The 18,546-nt window shown below is 37.9% G+C and overlaps 1 protein-coding gene across 2 annotated transcripts in view; it reads right to left on the reverse strand.

Annotated features, from left to right (window-relative positions):
• AGL (amylo-alpha-1, 6-glucosidase, 4-alpha-glucanotransferase) overlaps positions 1–18,072 on the reverse strand; it is a 38,296-nt gene extending 20,224 nt beyond the window's left edge. Inside the window, exons 1-16 of one of the 2 annotated variants that reach the window (XM_049808656.1) lie at positions 17,905–18,072; positions 17,335–17,484; positions 14,563–14,773; positions 13,504–13,670; positions 12,851–13,054; positions 7,981–8,162; positions 7,631–7,742; positions 7,226–7,346; positions 6,941–7,043; positions 6,753–6,850; positions 6,044–6,183; positions 3,447–3,634; positions 1,767–1,890; positions 1,040–1,203; positions 396–497; positions 9–161 (exon numbers count right to left, since the gene is read on the reverse strand). In XM_049808656.1, the coding sequence (XP_049664613.1) occupies positions 9–161; positions 396–497; positions 1,040–1,203; positions 1,767–1,890; positions 3,447–3,634; positions 6,044–6,183; positions 6,753–6,850; positions 6,941–7,043; positions 7,226–7,346; positions 7,631–7,742; positions 7,981–8,162; positions 12,851–13,054; positions 13,504–13,670; positions 14,563–14,773; positions 17,335–17,416 (2,151 nt within the window). In that variant the 5' untranslated portion in view covers positions 17,417–17,484; positions 17,905–18,072. Of the gene's footprint in view, positions 1–8; positions 162–395; positions 498–1,039; positions 1,204–1,766; positions 1,891–3,446; positions 3,635–6,043; positions 6,184–6,752; positions 6,851–6,940; positions 7,044–7,225; positions 7,347–7,630; positions 7,743–7,980; positions 8,163–12,850; positions 13,055–13,503; positions 13,671–14,562; positions 14,774–17,334; positions 17,485–17,583; positions 17,729–17,904 lie in introns of those variants that run through there. The other variant, XM_049808657.1, reaches the window with a different exon arrangement.
• Between the last annotated feature and the right edge of the window lie 474 nt (positions 18,073–18,546).

The following is an 18,546-nucleotide window of genomic DNA, read 5'->3' on the forward strand; positions in this document are numbered from 1 at the left end:
CTTCTTGCCTGATTAAAACCTTTAGCCCCCAGCTCCTGATGCAGCCTGTTTATGGCCAGCCTTCCTGCTAGAATTCCTGTTTGGAAATTAACTTCACCAGAAGTCAGGTGTGTTGCTGGATTCCATTTTGCATAAAACCTCTCTTCAGATACTACAGAGATCTGTAAAGAAATTAAGATTAAATAAATATCAACTGCTCTAGAAAGAAACCAAACATCTGGAGGTCTCAACTATGTAATAAATTCAAATTGCATATGAAATTGGACAATTCAATGTAATGCCAGCTAGTAAACTGCTTGGAATTTAAAATAAACAATGTTAAAAAATATGTCCTAGGACAAGAATAAAGTTTACATTTTAACAAGTAACTTAGGAGATAAACTGTAGACACATACCTGGTGTGGTACTAATTCATCATAGCCTTTGGTGCTTCCTGTAGCACAGCATGCCATAGAAACAATCATTGCACTAGGAAGAGCATCATACGCAGATCGGTGCTGTGTTAAAAAATAAATACTTAATAAATAGTGAAACAAAGACAAAATTAATCCCTCTGAATTCAGCATACAGAAGATATACTCAGTTTAACAGAGGAGTTGGTAATCACATGATTACCATTTTCTCAATCACAAGAGAATTATTGAAAAAAAAAATTACTACAAACGCACTAACAAAAGTAACTTAAGAGAAACCCTCAGAAATAAGCACTCCAATTCCCACTACACTCTCTCATTCTCTCCTGTAAAACAGGAGCTTAGGAGAACAGGTTAACAAGGAGAGACAGAACCACTAATAGTAGCTGGAATAAAACAATGAAAACAGCGCATTAAGTAGCTTTATATACTTTTTCCCTTGAAAGACAAAGTCTTCAACATCAGAGGGAATTGTTATAAAATTTTATTCTCTGCATGAAAACTTAAAGATCTGAAACACGTTTTTCGTTAATCTATCTCTGGAAAAACATCCAGATTGCACCAAGCCCTCCCATGGTTCAGAAATATAAATTCAGAAAACATTAGTTCTCATTTTAGGTGCTCACCTGAATTGGACATTCATTATCATGTGTAATATCCATAAAGAGTGCATGAGCAATAGCTGGCATCAAAGGCCTCAAGCGCGGCTGAACAAAAGAGCCAACAGGTTCACCTCCAAAACGATAAACTAACCTTCCCTCTTCATGGCTATTATAAGCAGTCATTGCCTCTAAAGAACAAAATAGGTAAGTCTTTGCATAAGAATAACTACCATAGAGTACAGCAGGCACAAAGATGTTAATGCAGCATTTTACAGTTATTATTTTGGTGTGTTCAGTCATTAAAAAAGTCACATAAAACTATATTCTCCAAAGTGGATACACAATCTTGGAGTATTCCATTTACTATAATATATTAAGGCAGAAAAAGCTAAGGGAAAAAAGGGAGAAAAAAGCAGAGATCTGATACTGTTTCTCATAGGCTTTAAGAAACTCATGCAACAAAAAAATCAGACACAACGCAGCACTTCATAGCAGGACTGTGCTACAACTTCTTTTTCTCTCACTAGAATAAGAGTGAAATCTTTAACCTTCTGTAAACTAATGCAGGATATCTTCTCTTACTTTACAGCTAGTACTGTATTTTTGGCTGAGTATCAAAAAAATGTCTGTACTTCTGATTACATGGAGTATGAAATTAAAAGTGCATAATCCAGAAGAAACCTTTTCCTTGGAAAAAGCACGTCATCTATAATCTCTCGTTGAAAAGAGACCACACACACAGCAAGCCTACCTCTTATTAAGGAGGTAATGCCCAGCCTATTCACAAAGATATTGTCCAGCTCCTCATTTCCTGTGAACAGTTCAGCCACTACATACAAATCGGCTCGCAATTTTCTAGCTGTGTCCAGCATGTACTGCAAAAAGCACAGCCAAAAAAGCCACAGAAAGGGGAAAGGTAGATACAAAAAAGGACAAGTTTCAAAGCTAGGCAGGGATTGGACAATAGGAAAATGCCATGCAGCAAAGATAAACAGAAAACCAAAATTAAGGAACAAAAAAAGTTGTTACACAGAAGACGATGCACAAACATAAGCAAAATCAAGAATTAAGATACAACACAGGAGAAGTTAAGTAGAACATAAAGAAGAAAAGGTAATTGCATAAGCAAAGAACATAAAAAAAATAAAAAAAAAGCATACCAATGTTAGTTTCACATTAAAAACTCCAAATCATACACGACAATCCTACATAATTTTCAACTGCTTATTGTACCTCTAATCAGGCTGGTAATTCCCAGGCGGTTGACAAAAACATTGTCAATGTACTCACTGCCCGTGAAGAGTTCAGCTATCACATAAAGATTAGGTCTGACTGATCTGGCTGTTGCTAGCATCTCCTATAGATCATAATACATTTTTAATGCAAGGCATCCATTGTCAGCTACATATATGCAATCATTAACATGAATGTTAATCAAACATAAATGAGTCATTCATATATGCAGTTCATTAAAAATATTAATAACAGGAAAGATTAATAAAACCATGTTTATATTTTACACAGATTATTTATGGACTGCATAATTCTAGGAAATTCTCTGAGACTTTAATTACAACTTTGTTTTTAAACAAAATCTTAACTCAAAATGCAAAAACAAAGGGTTGGACAAAAGAGATACCTGTTAAGGTAAGAAATCTGAGGAAGACTTCAGTTTAAGCCTTTGAAGTTACCATTTCAAAAATAGTAACAATAAATGAAAGAATGGCAGAAGTTTTGAAATGGCTTCATTTAAGAGCCACTTAGAACCTTTGTGTGGGCAAATCATCTTGTTTTAGAGAGCTCTTCATATAAGCTCTGTAAACAAGCTAAGTCTAACTAAGCACTAAGAAGCTGCACTACTCAAACCTATTTAAAGCTAATTTACTAGCTAAGTACAATTTCTGGGTGTAGTCAGCTCCCTGGTAAACAATAAGCACTAATCTTAGCAATAAGCCTGCCAGACTAAACTTTTTGCAGGTGTTCTTTACCAACTTTTAAATTCTGGGAAGTAAACCACTTCTTGTTTAATTCAGCAACAGCAAAATATATGGCAAAAAACCACTAAGACTAAGACTTTCCACCAAGTCTTGGCAATGACTCCATCTAAAACTGACATACTGGATACTGGCAGTCATTGCACCAAGTCCATAGCTATGTGAGGGAAAGAAAAATTAGCCACGTCCATCGGCATCTGCGATATTTCAGCTGAAGTAGAGAATTAAAAGATACAGTAGCTACACCACTCTACTGTTTAATGTAGCTGAAATAATATCTAGACATCACCAGTCAAGAAACCTTGCTTATGCTATGAGGAAGATTCATTCACACCTGAACTCTGCCATGTAGCTCCTGCAGATTTTATAGCAACAGTGCAGGTATTTATTTCACAGATAGAAGCTGTTTTATAATAAACACACTTAATTTTGCGTACCTCAGCTACATGAATAGGTGTTGAGTGACAGTTGTCAAGACGAACACCGTGGAAATATTTGGCAGTGATTTCAGTGTATTTTTTCATATGTGCCCAGAGGTATGGGCAGTCTTCAGGTTTATTACCATAACGCAGTTTGACACTGTCTCCCCAACAAATAAGCTCTCTTCTCAAGTAAACATTTGAGCCTGTAAGGGAAATAAATTCACTATAGTGTGTATATATATATATATAGTATAGAATGTGCACCAAAATGAAAATGTGGTATTTCATTTTCTACTGCTGAAGAGCAGAACACTGTGATGAAGAGTGAGAATTCTTAACAATAACTGTATCAACTCAAAATCTATATACTCTACACTGATGCATGATTTCAGACTACTCCCAGGGAATATTTAACTTCTATAGTGATACTGAAATAATTCTTCAGGTTGAAATCAAATTCCTTTTAATTCTTCAAAGTAGTATAAAAACTGTACTTGAGAAAAGAAAGAAGAAATGAGCAGCAAACAAATGAACAAGATCAGTAGTTCAGTTGTTTATACTGGTCAAATTCAGAAAAGCATCACAGTGTGTTACCATAAATAAACTACCACAGGCACAATTTAAAATTTTATCTTCCATTAACAGCAGACTCTGATGATGCAAGGCAAATTTCCAAAGCACTTAGGCAGGTAGGTCACTTAAATGGACAAAGTCCCTAAATAATTTTTGTGTGTATAAAAATATATATCCTCCATCTAGTCTAGTTTCATATACTATTTTTTGCCTTCTTTTTGATGCAATCAATAAAAAACAATCTTTAAATCTGAGTTCACCTGTAATATACTTACTGCACAGAATATACTGACAGAGATTTAACTGTGACAAAGACTTAAATAATCAGCCATATCTAAAAAAGTGACTTCTGTCCTATAGAAATCATGTATTTGACAATGGCAGTAATACAATTAAAAAAAACCCCAAACAACCCACACTATTTGCAACACATAATACCCAGGCACAACCAAGGAATTGTCAGTAATCAGACATCACATAAGAGAAATACAATTATCTTTGAGCCATCAGTCTTCTGAAGATCTATTTGTATTCATCTTACCTAAACCTGATCAAAGCATGAACAGGGTCAGCACCACTCAGGATGGGTAAGACATAGCTACTCCATTGCTTTCTGCTACTCCTAGACCAGCTATACTGATGCATCAACACAGTTATTTGAGTTGTTGAACCTTGAATTAGATCAGGAAACCTTAGCAAAGACATTATTTTTCAGCCAGACTAATTTCCTAAGGCTCACATTATGGACGCCTAAGTGATTGGGGCTACACAATGAACGACACACAAGAGTATGCAGCTAGTAAGAGGAGGGATTTTAAGTCACCACTACTTCCAAAACCGTTCACTTAAGCATAGCCTACCTTTTACCTTCACTAATGGCAACATAACTATATTGACAGAAAAACTGGCTTTGGATGTATATCATGATTCTTTTAGGGGCCATTTACAAAACTGGCTGCCTTTGTTTTGCAATTCCTATATTTGTGCCCTTATGTATCATCTTTTCAGACTGCGTTCTCAGTTGAAATAATATGTGGCATAAAACAAAGGTATAACACAACTATAAAGCACTCGAAAGGCTGTAGACAAATTAATAGAGAAAACTCAGTGATGGAAGTTAGGTATGCTAACTAAAACCAACGACTGAAGCTAAAAATACAACAGCCTCTCCAGAAGCAAGGGCAGTTAGCTGAAAGGCAGCTGAACAAAACAACCCTTGAAACACGTATTATCTTCATCCTTGCAAAAGAAAAAAAAAGTAAATAAAAAGCAGTGAAAGGGCTGTAAACTATTCTGCAGAAATGAGGTGTCTGCTAACTCCAGATCACCCTGGCGTATTAACCAGATTAGCTTCCAGAGCAGACTTGACAAACTCTTAGATAGATGTTTTTAATTAGAATTAAACTAGCCTTTCTTTGATTCAGTTTACAAAGTGAATGACTACTCTGAAAACAAGAGTTGTCAACCTTGCTATTATTGGATATCAATGCTGTACCCAAAGGAGTTAGAATACAATATTTCAGTGCATGGTGATTTCATACCCTATCTTTCCTTCACGAGTAATCTGCATACTTAATTTAGATTAACTGTGTCATCTCTTGACTGCCTGACTGCCACTCACTGGACCTTTAAAGGATCCAGTTTTTGCTCACTAATACAGTGAAATACTACCCACCTTTTTATTGCATTAGTTTTCTGCCACACTGTCATTGTCTTAGGGAAATGCCAACAAGGAGTGGTGTTGGAACAAAGCACAAAGTAAGCAAAGACAATGACAAATGAGGGGAGGCAGGATGTCCTCATTTCAGTGGCAGAATGCTGGTAATTTCCCTTAAGTCTTGCAAAACTGTACCTCAAATCCCAGTTCTTACAGTTGATCTGTACACTGAATGGAAAATAAAAGCACTATAAACTGAGTATCTGCTATTCTGCAGCTTCATAAGAACAAATCTCGAAAAAAGACAGATTAAGTAAAATCCTTTTTGCTTTGGCTAGAATATCAAAAGGTTTATAAGATGATTCAAAGTTCTTTTACAAACCTGGTTCTGCAAAGTTTCTAAGAGGATCATCTCCCATAACCCAACCATTATGAGCCATGAAATAACAAGCTTTATCTGGCTGATGTATCATAGTTTCTTCTTCCTCCACAGTCAGCTCTTTGAATGGATAAGTAAAATACCTATGGAATAGACAGGCAGTTAAAAAAACAAAACCCAAAACCCACATAAGCTGCAATTTGTTGTCTTTGAAACTAAAATATCTGCTATGAACTGGCTTGTAGATCAAACATATATAAAAAAGCAGCTGCTAGACTATAAATGATGAGGACTTTTCTATTTCTTAGCATGCCTTGAAGGAAAAAAGGACAGGTGTTGCCACTATCTTGGTGTCAGCTGGTAATGTAAGATTAAAGCACTAGCCCTTCAGATACGAGTGGCATCAAGTACATCAAACTTGAAAGGTATAAGCTTTCCTAGTTCACCCCTCTTCCACCTACAAGAGCAATTTGCACTATGTAAGGCTTCAATGTGCTCTGAGTATTGTTTCATGCTCTCTGATCACATTTGTTTATTAAACAGTTACCATCGTTGCTTAAAAAAGACAGTCAATTCATTAAGTGGCATTTGTCCATGGGAAAGAAAACATACACTTCTACATATAAATGTGTATACTTTTAGTGAACTTTGAACTCACTTTCCCTGGATAGATTCTAAGTTTCCAAACAAAAACAAAACAAAAAAAATATACCTGGTAACTAAAGGATTTTTTCTACTGATAGGACCCAGTTTAGGACCATCACCAGCCAGTCGTTCATAAACCACAGTTCCCACAAGACAATTGACAGCCTAGAAGTAATTTAATTATGCATTATTGAAATGCCTGCATTTATTTGCAATTTAAAACAATTCAGCATTAAAACATAGTAATTATAAGACCTGCTCTTGATGGTGATTAGTTTGCCTGTACTGTTCGGCATTTAGTTCCTCAATCCTCTTGCGAAACCAGTTACAACATTCTTCTATTGCAGCTGGTCCATTGCTTATCAGGAAGACATTAAAAGCAGAGGACAATTAGAATAATTTATTTTTAAAACATGCAGTATACTTAACTAAAAGGAAGGAAAAAATTAATTTTTCCCATCTCTGAGAAGAATTTTACTTATTTGGTTTTGCAAACTTAACTTCACTTGTGATTTTAACTTGTAATCAATAATACAATACCTGTGTGGTATGAATGTTGCTAATGCTATATTCATATCTACAGTACAGCCAAATCGTCTATAATCAGGGTCCTGAACTATTTGAAGATGTTCATTTGGATCAGATTTAGTGCTCACTTTGCCTAAGAACAAAATAGAAAAGAGTATTCATAAAGTAAAAATAGGAATTACATTTAAAAGGCATACAACTTTTATAATTCTAGCATAAGCAAAATATGGATAAAGGAAAGCCTTTAAAGGCTTTACTAGCTCTCAGAGCATTCTTGTATGCTTAAATCAGCACAGTAGATTTCTCACACAGCAAAAAATGGGATTATTTTGTTTTCCAGCTTACTGTTAAATTTACCTATAAGTTTCTTGAACTATAAATATATAATCCACATGCTTCAGCAACATACTCTTTTACCTTCAGTTAGGAGGCTTTTAAATTGCTGCACAGCTTTGTTAACATCCACTTGGAAAAATTCCCATAGTTTAATTTTTGGATATACATCTTCCCAAATTAATTTACGGATACACTGTAAAAATAAAAATTATGTTAATGAATAATGTTGATGATTAAAATAATTAAGAAAAAGCTAAGTGCTTCTATGAATTGTTCTGAAAAAAATAATTAGAGAGTAAAGGGTTATTTCATTAAATGTATCTGCAAAGTATACATGATTTTTTGTGCATTTCCACAACCTTAGAAATATTAAAGTTTTTTTCAGCTATTTATAGTGTTCATTAGCTTATATTTAGTTCTTATTCACTTACATTCAAGTGATGATCATTTTCAATCAAGGAGGGGACCCCTTTAGCAGCATACTTTCCATCAGCCACCATACAGGTCAAGTGCCACAGAGCTCTATCCAAGACCCAAGCTGGCTTCAGGTGAGGAGAATTTACAAGGTTATAGCCACATTCTGGATGCATCCTGAGCCACTCACTGTTAGTAGCTTATTCAAGAAAGGGAACGGGGAAAACAAACAAACAAACAAAAAAACCACCCAGTAAGTACACAAACTGAACACTTAAGGTTTTTTTTGCAAGTGTCTTAACACCAAGAAGTTATGGTACTATGGCATGTATAGTTAGTTCACATTTCAACTAAAGTTTTCCATGCCAATAGAAAATCATGTCTTATGCATAGGTATGCATTACTGATAGCCATTTGTTTTGCAACAAATACAGGTGCAGAGACTGTGGAGAAACTTTTTGTTAGTTACATAAATATATGCAATAGTACCACCAATTCTAAAACACTAAAAAAAATAAAAAGATCACATTTTCATTGCAGGAAATACATCAAATAATGGACATGAAATTTTCTTTGCTTTTTGAAGCCAAACATACAACCCAAACCAAGATTTAAGATGGCCTAAGCAGTTTATTTTTTAATATTCTTAACCCTATCAGATGCTACACACACAGCCAGAGAGCAAGAGTGCACAGACACTGCCCAAAAAATGATTAATGAAGAAATGTAGTTAAATGGGCTTTTAAGAAAGGATTAGCTGTGACTGTTGTGTACACTATAAGAAGCAGAGCGGTGGGAAGCGATGCCACTGAGCCTTATCCAGGAAGATGAGTGCACTGTCTGGTGCATGCAAATGGAACACTAGTTCAGATCAAACACTACATTCTATTGTGTCTATTTTCTAAACTTCCCCTGTAGCATCAACAAGCACCAGAAGATATGCTGAACATTAAGAATTAACTCAGAGAAGGTAAGGAGCCTTCACTAGAAAATGGGTGTAATACTCTAATATAGACAGTAGTGTGCATGCAGCAGTATGAGTAAATACATATATAGTGGAGAGAATTTTGATTTTGGAAGTATGACAATGAAGAAAAAATCCTCAAGAGTTATTTTTTTTCCATTTTTGGAACTGTCCTAAGCACAGTTTAACCAAAAATAAATTTTCATACATTCTTTTGAATGAATGTCTGCAAATAAAAAAGTAAATGTAAAAAAAAAAAGCACGGAATGCATAAGAACAAATTTTTACTCAGGTTTTACAAGTGTTTTAAAAGTCATTTCTCAAATAACGTGTCTTATTAATCCATTGTTTTAGAAAAGCGGAGGAAAATAGCGTAGTACTTCACACAAGGGAAAATATATAACAAATTATTATATTGGAAACATGAAGAAAGAGTCATTAACATGTCCTATATTATACTGGAACAAGTAACACCTAAACCCCAAGTTTTAGTTCAAAGAAGTTCAAACAAAAATGTCAAAGGCAAAGAAAAGAGCGTGCTCCCTCAGTCTATAGTATGAACGCTCTTTTGAGTGCCCTCTTACATCATATCTCAAGACCATCATGAACATGGCAAAATTCCATGTTTATAAAGTCAAAGCATTTGTGAAAATTAAGATCTTCATGGTTTAAATGCCACCTACAACTGAAAACACCACACTTACTTTAAAGTTACATAAAGCAATAATAAACTTGGGCTGTTAAAGGCTGTTCTAGGCCAACCAGATCATGGCCTTACCCCCCACCCTTTTTTTTTTAAATATATATACTACTTCTGCAAAAAATATATTTTTCTCCAAAAATCACAGCTAGCTTACTCTATTAATCTAGCAAGAACCATGATTTACTAGAAAGGATTTTCATGAGTAAATACAAGTAATTCTAAAAAGACAATATATCAATTAAATCTAAGGTGTTAAAGTGCAAAAAAAAAAGTCAACAGGTCTTCCACTAATTCTGGAGGGGAACAGAATGATGTTTTCTGATCAGAAGGTAAACTTCAATGATTCACAACATAACACCAAAAGAAATCTAATTCTGCAGAAAAAAATTTAGCCAAAACATCACTTGTGATTACATTTGTTACAGCTAGGGAGAAAATACACATAACTATAAAAATATGGAAATATTAAGATGAGGAATTACAGAAAGATATTTCTAAAATTCATTACGTTCTTGTTTAAGAAAATAATTTCACATTTTTCAAAGGACTAATTCATTGTTATACAAATTAAACACAAATTTAATATTTAGTGATGCTCACTGCCCAAGACTTCTTTATTTTTTTTCTCCCATTTATAAAGCTGAGAAAAGGTGGTGTTTGATGTGATTAGTCAAGTGCTTGGAAGCAGGATTTACTCAAGTGTTAAATTGCAATTAGACAATAGCAGCCTCTTCTGACAGATAAAGAAGATATAATTTATTTCAGTTTATTTTTATTACTTTATATGAGTTACTACAGCCACTGAAAGCTCAGAAGATAAAAAAACCAACTCTCCTTTTTCTATCTCCTGGTGAAAAGTAAATGCCAGTGAACACAGTATTTCTTATTTGAGGGTGTTTGAATGCCCTGAAGGAAATGGCAGCCCAAAAAGGGCACATCTACCCAGTTACCAGGCAGGGTTTGCAAATTTATCTACGATACTCCAGCTAACATGCCAAAGGTGCATCTATATTTAACGTTAGCACATGCATCTACTTTACTTTTAAAGTCAGGCCATAGACACTGGCGTTCATTAGAGCCTAACAGACGTTAACATAAAAAAACGATTCCCACCATTCTCTACTGTGCAAGCAGTCCATTCTCCCTGAGTGTAAAAACCAAACACCTTAGCTTAACCGCTTAATATTGAGAGTGAGTGGTCTGACTTTACAGCAGGAACACAGGGGAAGCATTGCCACTTTTATACAGTGGTCTCAGCTAGAAAGCAGAAACCACCAATGGATAAAACCACTGTAAGCTGAGGGGTCATGAGCTGTTAGAATTACCAGCATTAGAGGATTTACTGTGAGACAATTTAAGCTTTTAACGCAGACATGCTGCAGAATTAATAATGATATGCAAGTATCCATAATCTGCTCAAAATAACTGACTACACATTTTGTGTCTTATATTCAAATGGGTCTATGAAACATGTTTTACAATTAAATCACCCTAATGTGTAGGAATGAACTAATTTAACTACTAGAAATTACTGTTCAATTAAAATAATAATAATAAAAAGTTAAATTCCCATCTAATCAAGATCCAGACAAAAAGAACCCCAAAAACTATTTGCCTATTTTCTTATTTCAAAAGCCCCCCCACAAAGTTCCACAGGCATATACCACATTATCGCTTATTCAGACATTTATCTACGTATCTTTCTGCTTATGCTAAATTTGGCATTTAACAAAGTTTGGACTCAGTTGTAAATCAAAAGGTCTTGATTATGAACAACAAAGGGGCAGGCAGAAATCGAGTTTTAAAGTTTGAAAGCAAGAAACAAAACCATCAAGTATACCTTGCTTATTGATGTAAGTCAGGACCATGGTCATCTGACTATTTCTATCCTGTTAGAAGGCACTTCTAAACATCCTTTCACCATAGTATAATTGTTTAGTCATCTACTCCAATGAAGATTACTTTGAACTCTGAATGTAACCTGAAAAAGTCCTTCTACAAATGTAGCTAAATAATGTGACGTTTTTCTTCTTACATCTATTTTGGAATCTAATAATTAGTTATGTATTTCTGTCCATAAAAATATTCTCCTTGGTAGCATGCAAATATACACAGTAAAAAGATGACAGGATCTCGAGCATGTGTGAAAGACACTGGACTTGCAGTTGATAAAGTACAAGAAATTTTTTATCCGAAACTGGGAGTATGTTTAAAAGCCTAGTTCCCTCAGACACATAGCCAATAACTATACTTAGTAACTTCTCAACAAACAGATAGGGCAAACAACAGTGCCTACACTGCATTGCAGACTGATTGGATAGGAATGTTTGGCAGCAGTCAACGCCAAAGTAATAAAGCAAATAAAGCTTCAAATTCACAGATATCTGTGGTTAAGGTTTTTTTTAAGCCTCAGAAGACTCTAACATCAACATAAATAACCATTTGTTGTACTCTTTGCTATGAGAATGCTAGTTATTGTGATCTTTAGGATTACAGCTTAAGATGAAAACTGCATTATAATTAAAGTAAACTTGTTATCTAAATAATCAGCAAAATTACAAATGAAGAAGTACTATAATTTAAATTTCATCAGATCATACTGAAGAAAACCCACTGTCCCTCAAGCAATTAACAGAAGTAAAGCCTTCAATGCATTGGCATATCTATGCTTAAAAAACTCCCCCCCAAACACAAAGCTATCCCTTTTTTTCCTTTCCCCACAGACTGAACTGTAACATTTCCTCCATTGCTTAATTCTAGTCTCTTGTCCCTGTTGTTTGTTGTCTGTATGCTAGATCTAAATTAGAGCAGTTACTTTTAAGCAGCTACAAGAATAATACCCTGTTTAACAAGTACTCAGTTTATGTTCACCCAGTAATTAATAACATGGATTCCATTCATTTACTTGGGAGCTACACAGAGCAGATCATAAAAATAAGCATATTATAAAAATACAGACGCATGCACAGTTCATTAATTCTCTCTAAGAAGGGCTCTATTCACTCTTTCAGTAACAATACTAAATTCTTTCACATCTGTTATGGAGACATATCAGTTAGAATTATAAAGAGTTGTCCTGGATCTGAGAGATTCAAAGAGAGAAGCAACTAAGTTCCTTAAAACAGCTACTAAAAGATGGGTTCAAGAGGGAGAAGTTAAGGCAAATAATGAAATATAATTATAGGACCAATCTTGTTATTAACACACACAAAAATCATACCAGTATGATTGTAGACTACATCTGTGATGCAAAGCATATTCCATTCATTTTTCAATTTTTCCACAAGAGCTCCTATATCACTCCAAGTGCACTTTTTATTATGGCTTGAAAATTCAGGATTTACTTCTAACTGATCAGCCAGTGAATAACATGATCTAGACAGTCCAAGCTTCTGCAGTGGTGTAAAATGAATCATGTTGTAACCTACATAGTAAGAAGCCATTTAATAAGAAAAACAAATTTCAGTCAAAGTTAATTGAAAGAAGCATAATAAGTAGCAGTTATAACATGTACTTAAAACTAGTGTTTGGAATAACTAGTGTAAACTAATCAGAATCTTCCCCTTGAAATTCTACATAACACAAGGTTTAAAAATCACCCTGTCAGTTCTACAAACTTCCAAGTCTATCTGGAATCAAAACGATAAACAAAAGTGGTTTCCCATATTACCAAATCCCTGAATTTTCGCACCTCTGCAAATATTTTAATCATTTCACTGACTTAATCTATTAACTAAATTGAATATAGTGGAAAATATTTAGTCTACAAAATAAAGAATAAACGAGGTGTTCACACTGAAGCTCTTCAGTGTAACTTTGGGTTTTGATCATAAGACAAACATGTATATCCTTTAATATGTGTATTGGCATTACCTGTTTCTTTTGCAACTTTAAGCCTATCTTCCCATTCATGAAACGGTCCCAGACACTTAGCAAGGAACGTCTGGAGTGTAACACAATCCAAAGGTAGCACATGATTATCAGCTCCAACATGTAAAATAGGATCCACGACTATGTAACCTCCACCACTTTTTTCATTTCTAGGAAAAATTAATTTGCATTGGCATAGTAAACAACCATTGTACCAATCAGTTTCAGAAAGAGAATCCAACAAGCACAAGCTATTTCAAAAACACAGTAGCCCAGTACAGAGGTTGGGGGGAGGTGGGGAACAGGACTGCAGCGCACCTGAAGAAAAAAGGAAACACTGAAGAGATGTTCATCTCTTAGGCATCATCTCTCTACAGGACTTGCAAGAATACAATAGGGATGCAGAGCTTTAAACTCTCTGCAAAAGTGAGATACCTTTGTTACTTTCTGAGACAGAGTACTGGTTCCTCCTTTTAGGATATAGACAGAAACAAAGAAAGCATGACTGCCCATCTCCTATACAGAGACCTCTCCTTGGAGCACCATTCTCAGGAAGATACCTGAGCTAAATGCCCTTTTAAGCCTGAGGGAATTTAACCACCCATTTTCCAGAAACTCAGAATACCAGACTATAATCATTACAGATACTGGCATTCTCTTCTGCACTTGTCCTGTTGAAACAAAGGAGGAAATAAAGAACTGTGAAGAATGCCAGAACCTCTGTGTTAGAAAAACAGAAAAGAACCTTCGAAGTCAATGAAGGATCAGACACTCAGAATACTGATGACTTTGAAAACTTGTAAAAAATCGCTTGCCTTTCCAACATTCACAGAAAATTAATCAACTTTGTTCTGTATATTCCCCAGAATATCTCTGCATCAGAAAGTATTAAACAACCACCACAGGTACTGTCTTTCATTAGCAGATTCAGATAGGTCCCATGGTTGCAATTTGAAAAATGCTTGGGAAAAAATGTTTTCAGTCTTATAGTGATTTCTTCAGGTTAAAATGTAGACTAAGGGAGCAGACTGCATTTGGCTATAAGTATAGAATTTCACTTACCCAAGACTGAAATAGTACTGGTATGACCCAGAAATTTGGAGATCCAGCTTGCAGTATTTGTCAGAGTCGTCTTCTTTTCCTGTGGGATTGTGCCATGACAGCATCCTGAACTTGTGGCGATCAAATACTTCTCCAGAAGCTGGATAATTTGTGTACACGGTAACAGGCTTGCCTTGAAGAGTTGGGCCCAATCGGAACTGTAGTTCAAAACCTCAAGAAAAAAGATAAAATCACTTTATCAGACAGACTAGATGTTTCTATTCTGTAATTACAAATCATAATTTGATATTACGTTAAAAAGAAAGTACACCAACATATCTGCCAAGAATTTCAGCAGAATGGTATACTTCTACAGCATCAGCTCTCCCTACTTTCCTAACGTTGTTCTTTGCACATTTTATATATAGTCCTTTTCCTTTACTTATACGGCACTGTTCATCCCCTTTCCAATTTGCTCCTCTTTGCTATATAAAATGTCTTAAAAACAAAATATAGCAAAACACCATGATTAGCAGACTACATACAATTTTATGCAAATTTTGGATTACGTAGTATTTAAATATTTAGGTTTACCAAGTCTATATACTAAGCTGACCCATGAAAACATCTGACGAAAAATTAGGAACACATTTCAAACCAGAAATGTTTCAAATCCCTTCATTCCCCATTGAGGGTTCACTAAACAATGCTACGTTCCTTATGCTTTTAACTGTAAAATTATATATACTTGTGTGTAACCTGCAATGTACAAACAAATTTAAACGTTCAGAGCGCTCAACGAATCAAAGGGAGTTTGCATACAGGCTGCAGGTCACACACAGAGAGAAAAGAACAGTATTTAGGCTTAAGATATCCTTGATAATGAGAACAAAATTAAGTTAAAATATTAGGACCTTAAACCATACTGTAGTCTGTTCAGTTGCGTATGAAAAATTCAGTCAACAGATTTCAGAATAGGTTTCCACTTGCAGTTTTGAGGGCCACCATCATGTGCATGGCTAATTATGTGCATGGCTAATTACAAGGTCCTTTCAAGTGACTGAAACAGGTATAAGGGCTTGCACAATAACTTTTACTAAATTACGTGCCAGTCGTGTAGTTAACTGTAGTAAAACACCTACCAGCCCTAGCAGTCTACAAAATTGGGAGTAAAAGAAACCTGAGTATTTGTAAAAAGAGAAAGTTATTAATACACAGATAATGAATTAAAAGCATAAAACCCCCCAAACAATATGAAGTTCCAGTATCTTAAGTTGAAAAAAAGTCACTTGCTTATTATGTAGAATCATGGGGATTCTAATACCAGAATTCAATGTCTGAATACATCTAAATGTAAGACTCACCAAGCTCACAGTTTCTCATATTAACATAATTACCACTGCACCAAAACCCACTATGTAAAGCAGTGGGTTTAGGATCTGAATGTCTGTCAGGTAAAATGAAGCTCATTTGATTGATTGAACAACAACAAAAAAATCAATCACTTTTGGAAGGTTAAGTACACTCTCCCCAGTACTGCCCTGACATTTATTACAGGGATTACTAAAATTAGAGCACAGGGATATATGCCATTGATATCTTATTTCCTGTAACAGTCATACTGACATCAGGAATGCTGTGCTCAAAATTAGCTATGCCCTCTCAGAGACTGCTAGCAGCAGAGGCACTCTGAATGTTTGATAGCCATACACTTCTGTGTGACTCCTTCCAACAAAATTTACACAACTGGAAGGATGAGTTAAAAATAGAGGTTAAAGTCAACCCTGCACTTCTTCACTACTGACATTTTCTTAGACTAGACTGTCAGAAAATTTTGAAATCAATATAGTTGAAGAGAATTATTATTCTCAAGAACCAAAATCTTGCTCCTCTACTAAACCACTTTGATATCACGTTCTTAGATCAGTAACATAAAGCAATAAACCCCACAAAATTTCATGAGTAATAAGAACTGTTGCACCATTAAAAGTTGTTTCTAAAGACAGTGGCTTTAGTTTTATAGTCTGAATTTGCTGACCAGCATAATAATGGATGAATTAGTAGGGTGGTTTTTTGTTTGGTTTGTTTTGGGGGCTTGTTTGTTTTGGTTGGGTTTGGGGTTTTTTTTGCAAATAGAATTAAAACACTTTCAGAGAGAAATAACGTCAAGTTCTTAGAAGTATGCAGCCACAATACTAACATAGCACAGCTATAAGAAATCTGACAGGCAAGATAGGATTTAGGAGGAGCTAAAGATCCCATATTCTGAAACATTACCTCACACTTTGCAAAATGTTAGTATTACTGATATGTTTCAAAATTGTAATATTAAAGATGGGGTGCTGCATAACAGGTTGCAGATAAATACTAGAGAGCTTGACTTATGAGGACTTTTTCGGGTCACTGAAGTACAGGTTATAAAAGGAGAGGTCCTGTTCTGCAGGGCCTGTCTAAAAAAATGCTTCACACTTCATTCCCATGAAGACTGACGGCTCCTAGCCGATCTACTCCTCATTTCTCAAGCGTTTTATGAGACAGACTGGACCGCAACTAGAGCCCATAGAGCTCTGCAGTGGAAGCAAGCATGTCAGGAATTGTTTCACATTAGAACATGGAAAAAAGTAAGGAAGAAAAGAAGAACACCGCAGGCTGAGCTCCCTTTCCACTGCCGCCCGAAGAAGGTGGCGAGTGCCCGCCCGGCCATTTCCCGTTCACCCGGCCCTGGGGGCTCCCCGCCGAGAAGGAGCAGGAGGAGGAGGCTGAGGAGGCCGCAGCCCGCCGCCCCCGACCTACCTTGCTCCAGCCTGAAGAGGGTTTTGTCCAGCTTCTCCATCTCGCTGAGGTGCAGCAGCCGCGTCTCCTTACCGCTCGGCATGGCTGCGGCCGTCTGCCCGGCGCTCCTCCCGCGCCAGGAGACTCACTTCAGGGAGGGAGAAGCGAGCCCTGCCGTGAGGGAACACAAACAAAAACCCACAGGTCAGCGGCGACCCCCGGGAGGACGGCGTCTGTTTGGGAACGCCTCACGCTGCCCGTCTCGCTTACATGTTCCCCGGCCCCGGGGAAGTGAGGGGACGAGGCGCTGCAGGGCAGGGAGGAGGGGGAGGAGGGTATGAGGGAGCTGTCAGGAGGCACCCAGCCCTCCCCTGGCCGTGGACTGCCGCCGGCAGCACCGCAGACCAGCTCCCCGTCCCACAGCGCGGCCCGGCCCGCAGCCAGAGCCGCCCCCCGGGGAGGGGGGGAGAGCCTGACAGCTGTCACTCTCCCCGCTCGCCCCGGTGCTGCCGGGAGTCACCGCCAGGCCCCTTATCACCGCCCTGCCTCTGTGGGAAGCGGTGCCCGCCTCAGCCGTCCCACCATACTCACGAGCGGGCCCGGAGAGCGGCGGAGGCGCAGCTCCCCGCTGAGGGCGACGGCTGCCGAGGCCGAGCGCAGCCGGGGCCGGGGCCGGGGCGGGGGCTGGAGCAGCCCGTCCGCCCTCGCCTGCTGCGGCAGCCCCGGGCTGGCCGGGCGGGCAGTCACTCACGCACTCGCCAGCAGCCGCGACAGACTCGGCGGAACCGCTTTTTTTTTTTTTTTCCTTCCCTTTTCTCGCTTTTTTTGAAACAAACTTTATTGGTTCCGCCGCGGCCGCGCACGGAGACGGGCGGCGCCGGCGCAGCTCCCGCGAGAGCGCAGGGCCCGCCCCGGCAGCGGTGCGGGCGGCCGGGCCGGGCCGGGCCGGGCCGGCTGGGTCTGCCCCTCCCCTCCCCTCTCCGCCCCGCCCCTGTCGGGCCTGTCCCGCCCCGCTCCGCCCCGCCCCGCCCCGCCCCGCCCCGGGGAGCGAGCCCTGAGGGGAGGGTTTACCTCAGAAGCGACCCCCGTCGTCGGCGCTGTCACGGCTGCGGGTGGGCCGAGCTGTCCGCGAGTCCGGGCCCGGGAGCACCCCGGGGCTTTCGGGGAACGCAACGTGGTGCTACCTGATCTACTGCCCCTGCCTTTACAGCCATGGCCCCCACCAGCGCCTTT

This window comes from Accipiter gentilis, chromosome 8 (genome assembly GCF_929443795.1).
Source record: "Accipiter gentilis chromosome 8, bAccGen1.1, whole genome shotgun sequence".
Classification (NCBI taxonomy): domain Eukaryota; kingdom Metazoa; phylum Chordata; class Aves; order Accipitriformes; family Accipitridae; genus Astur; species Astur gentilis.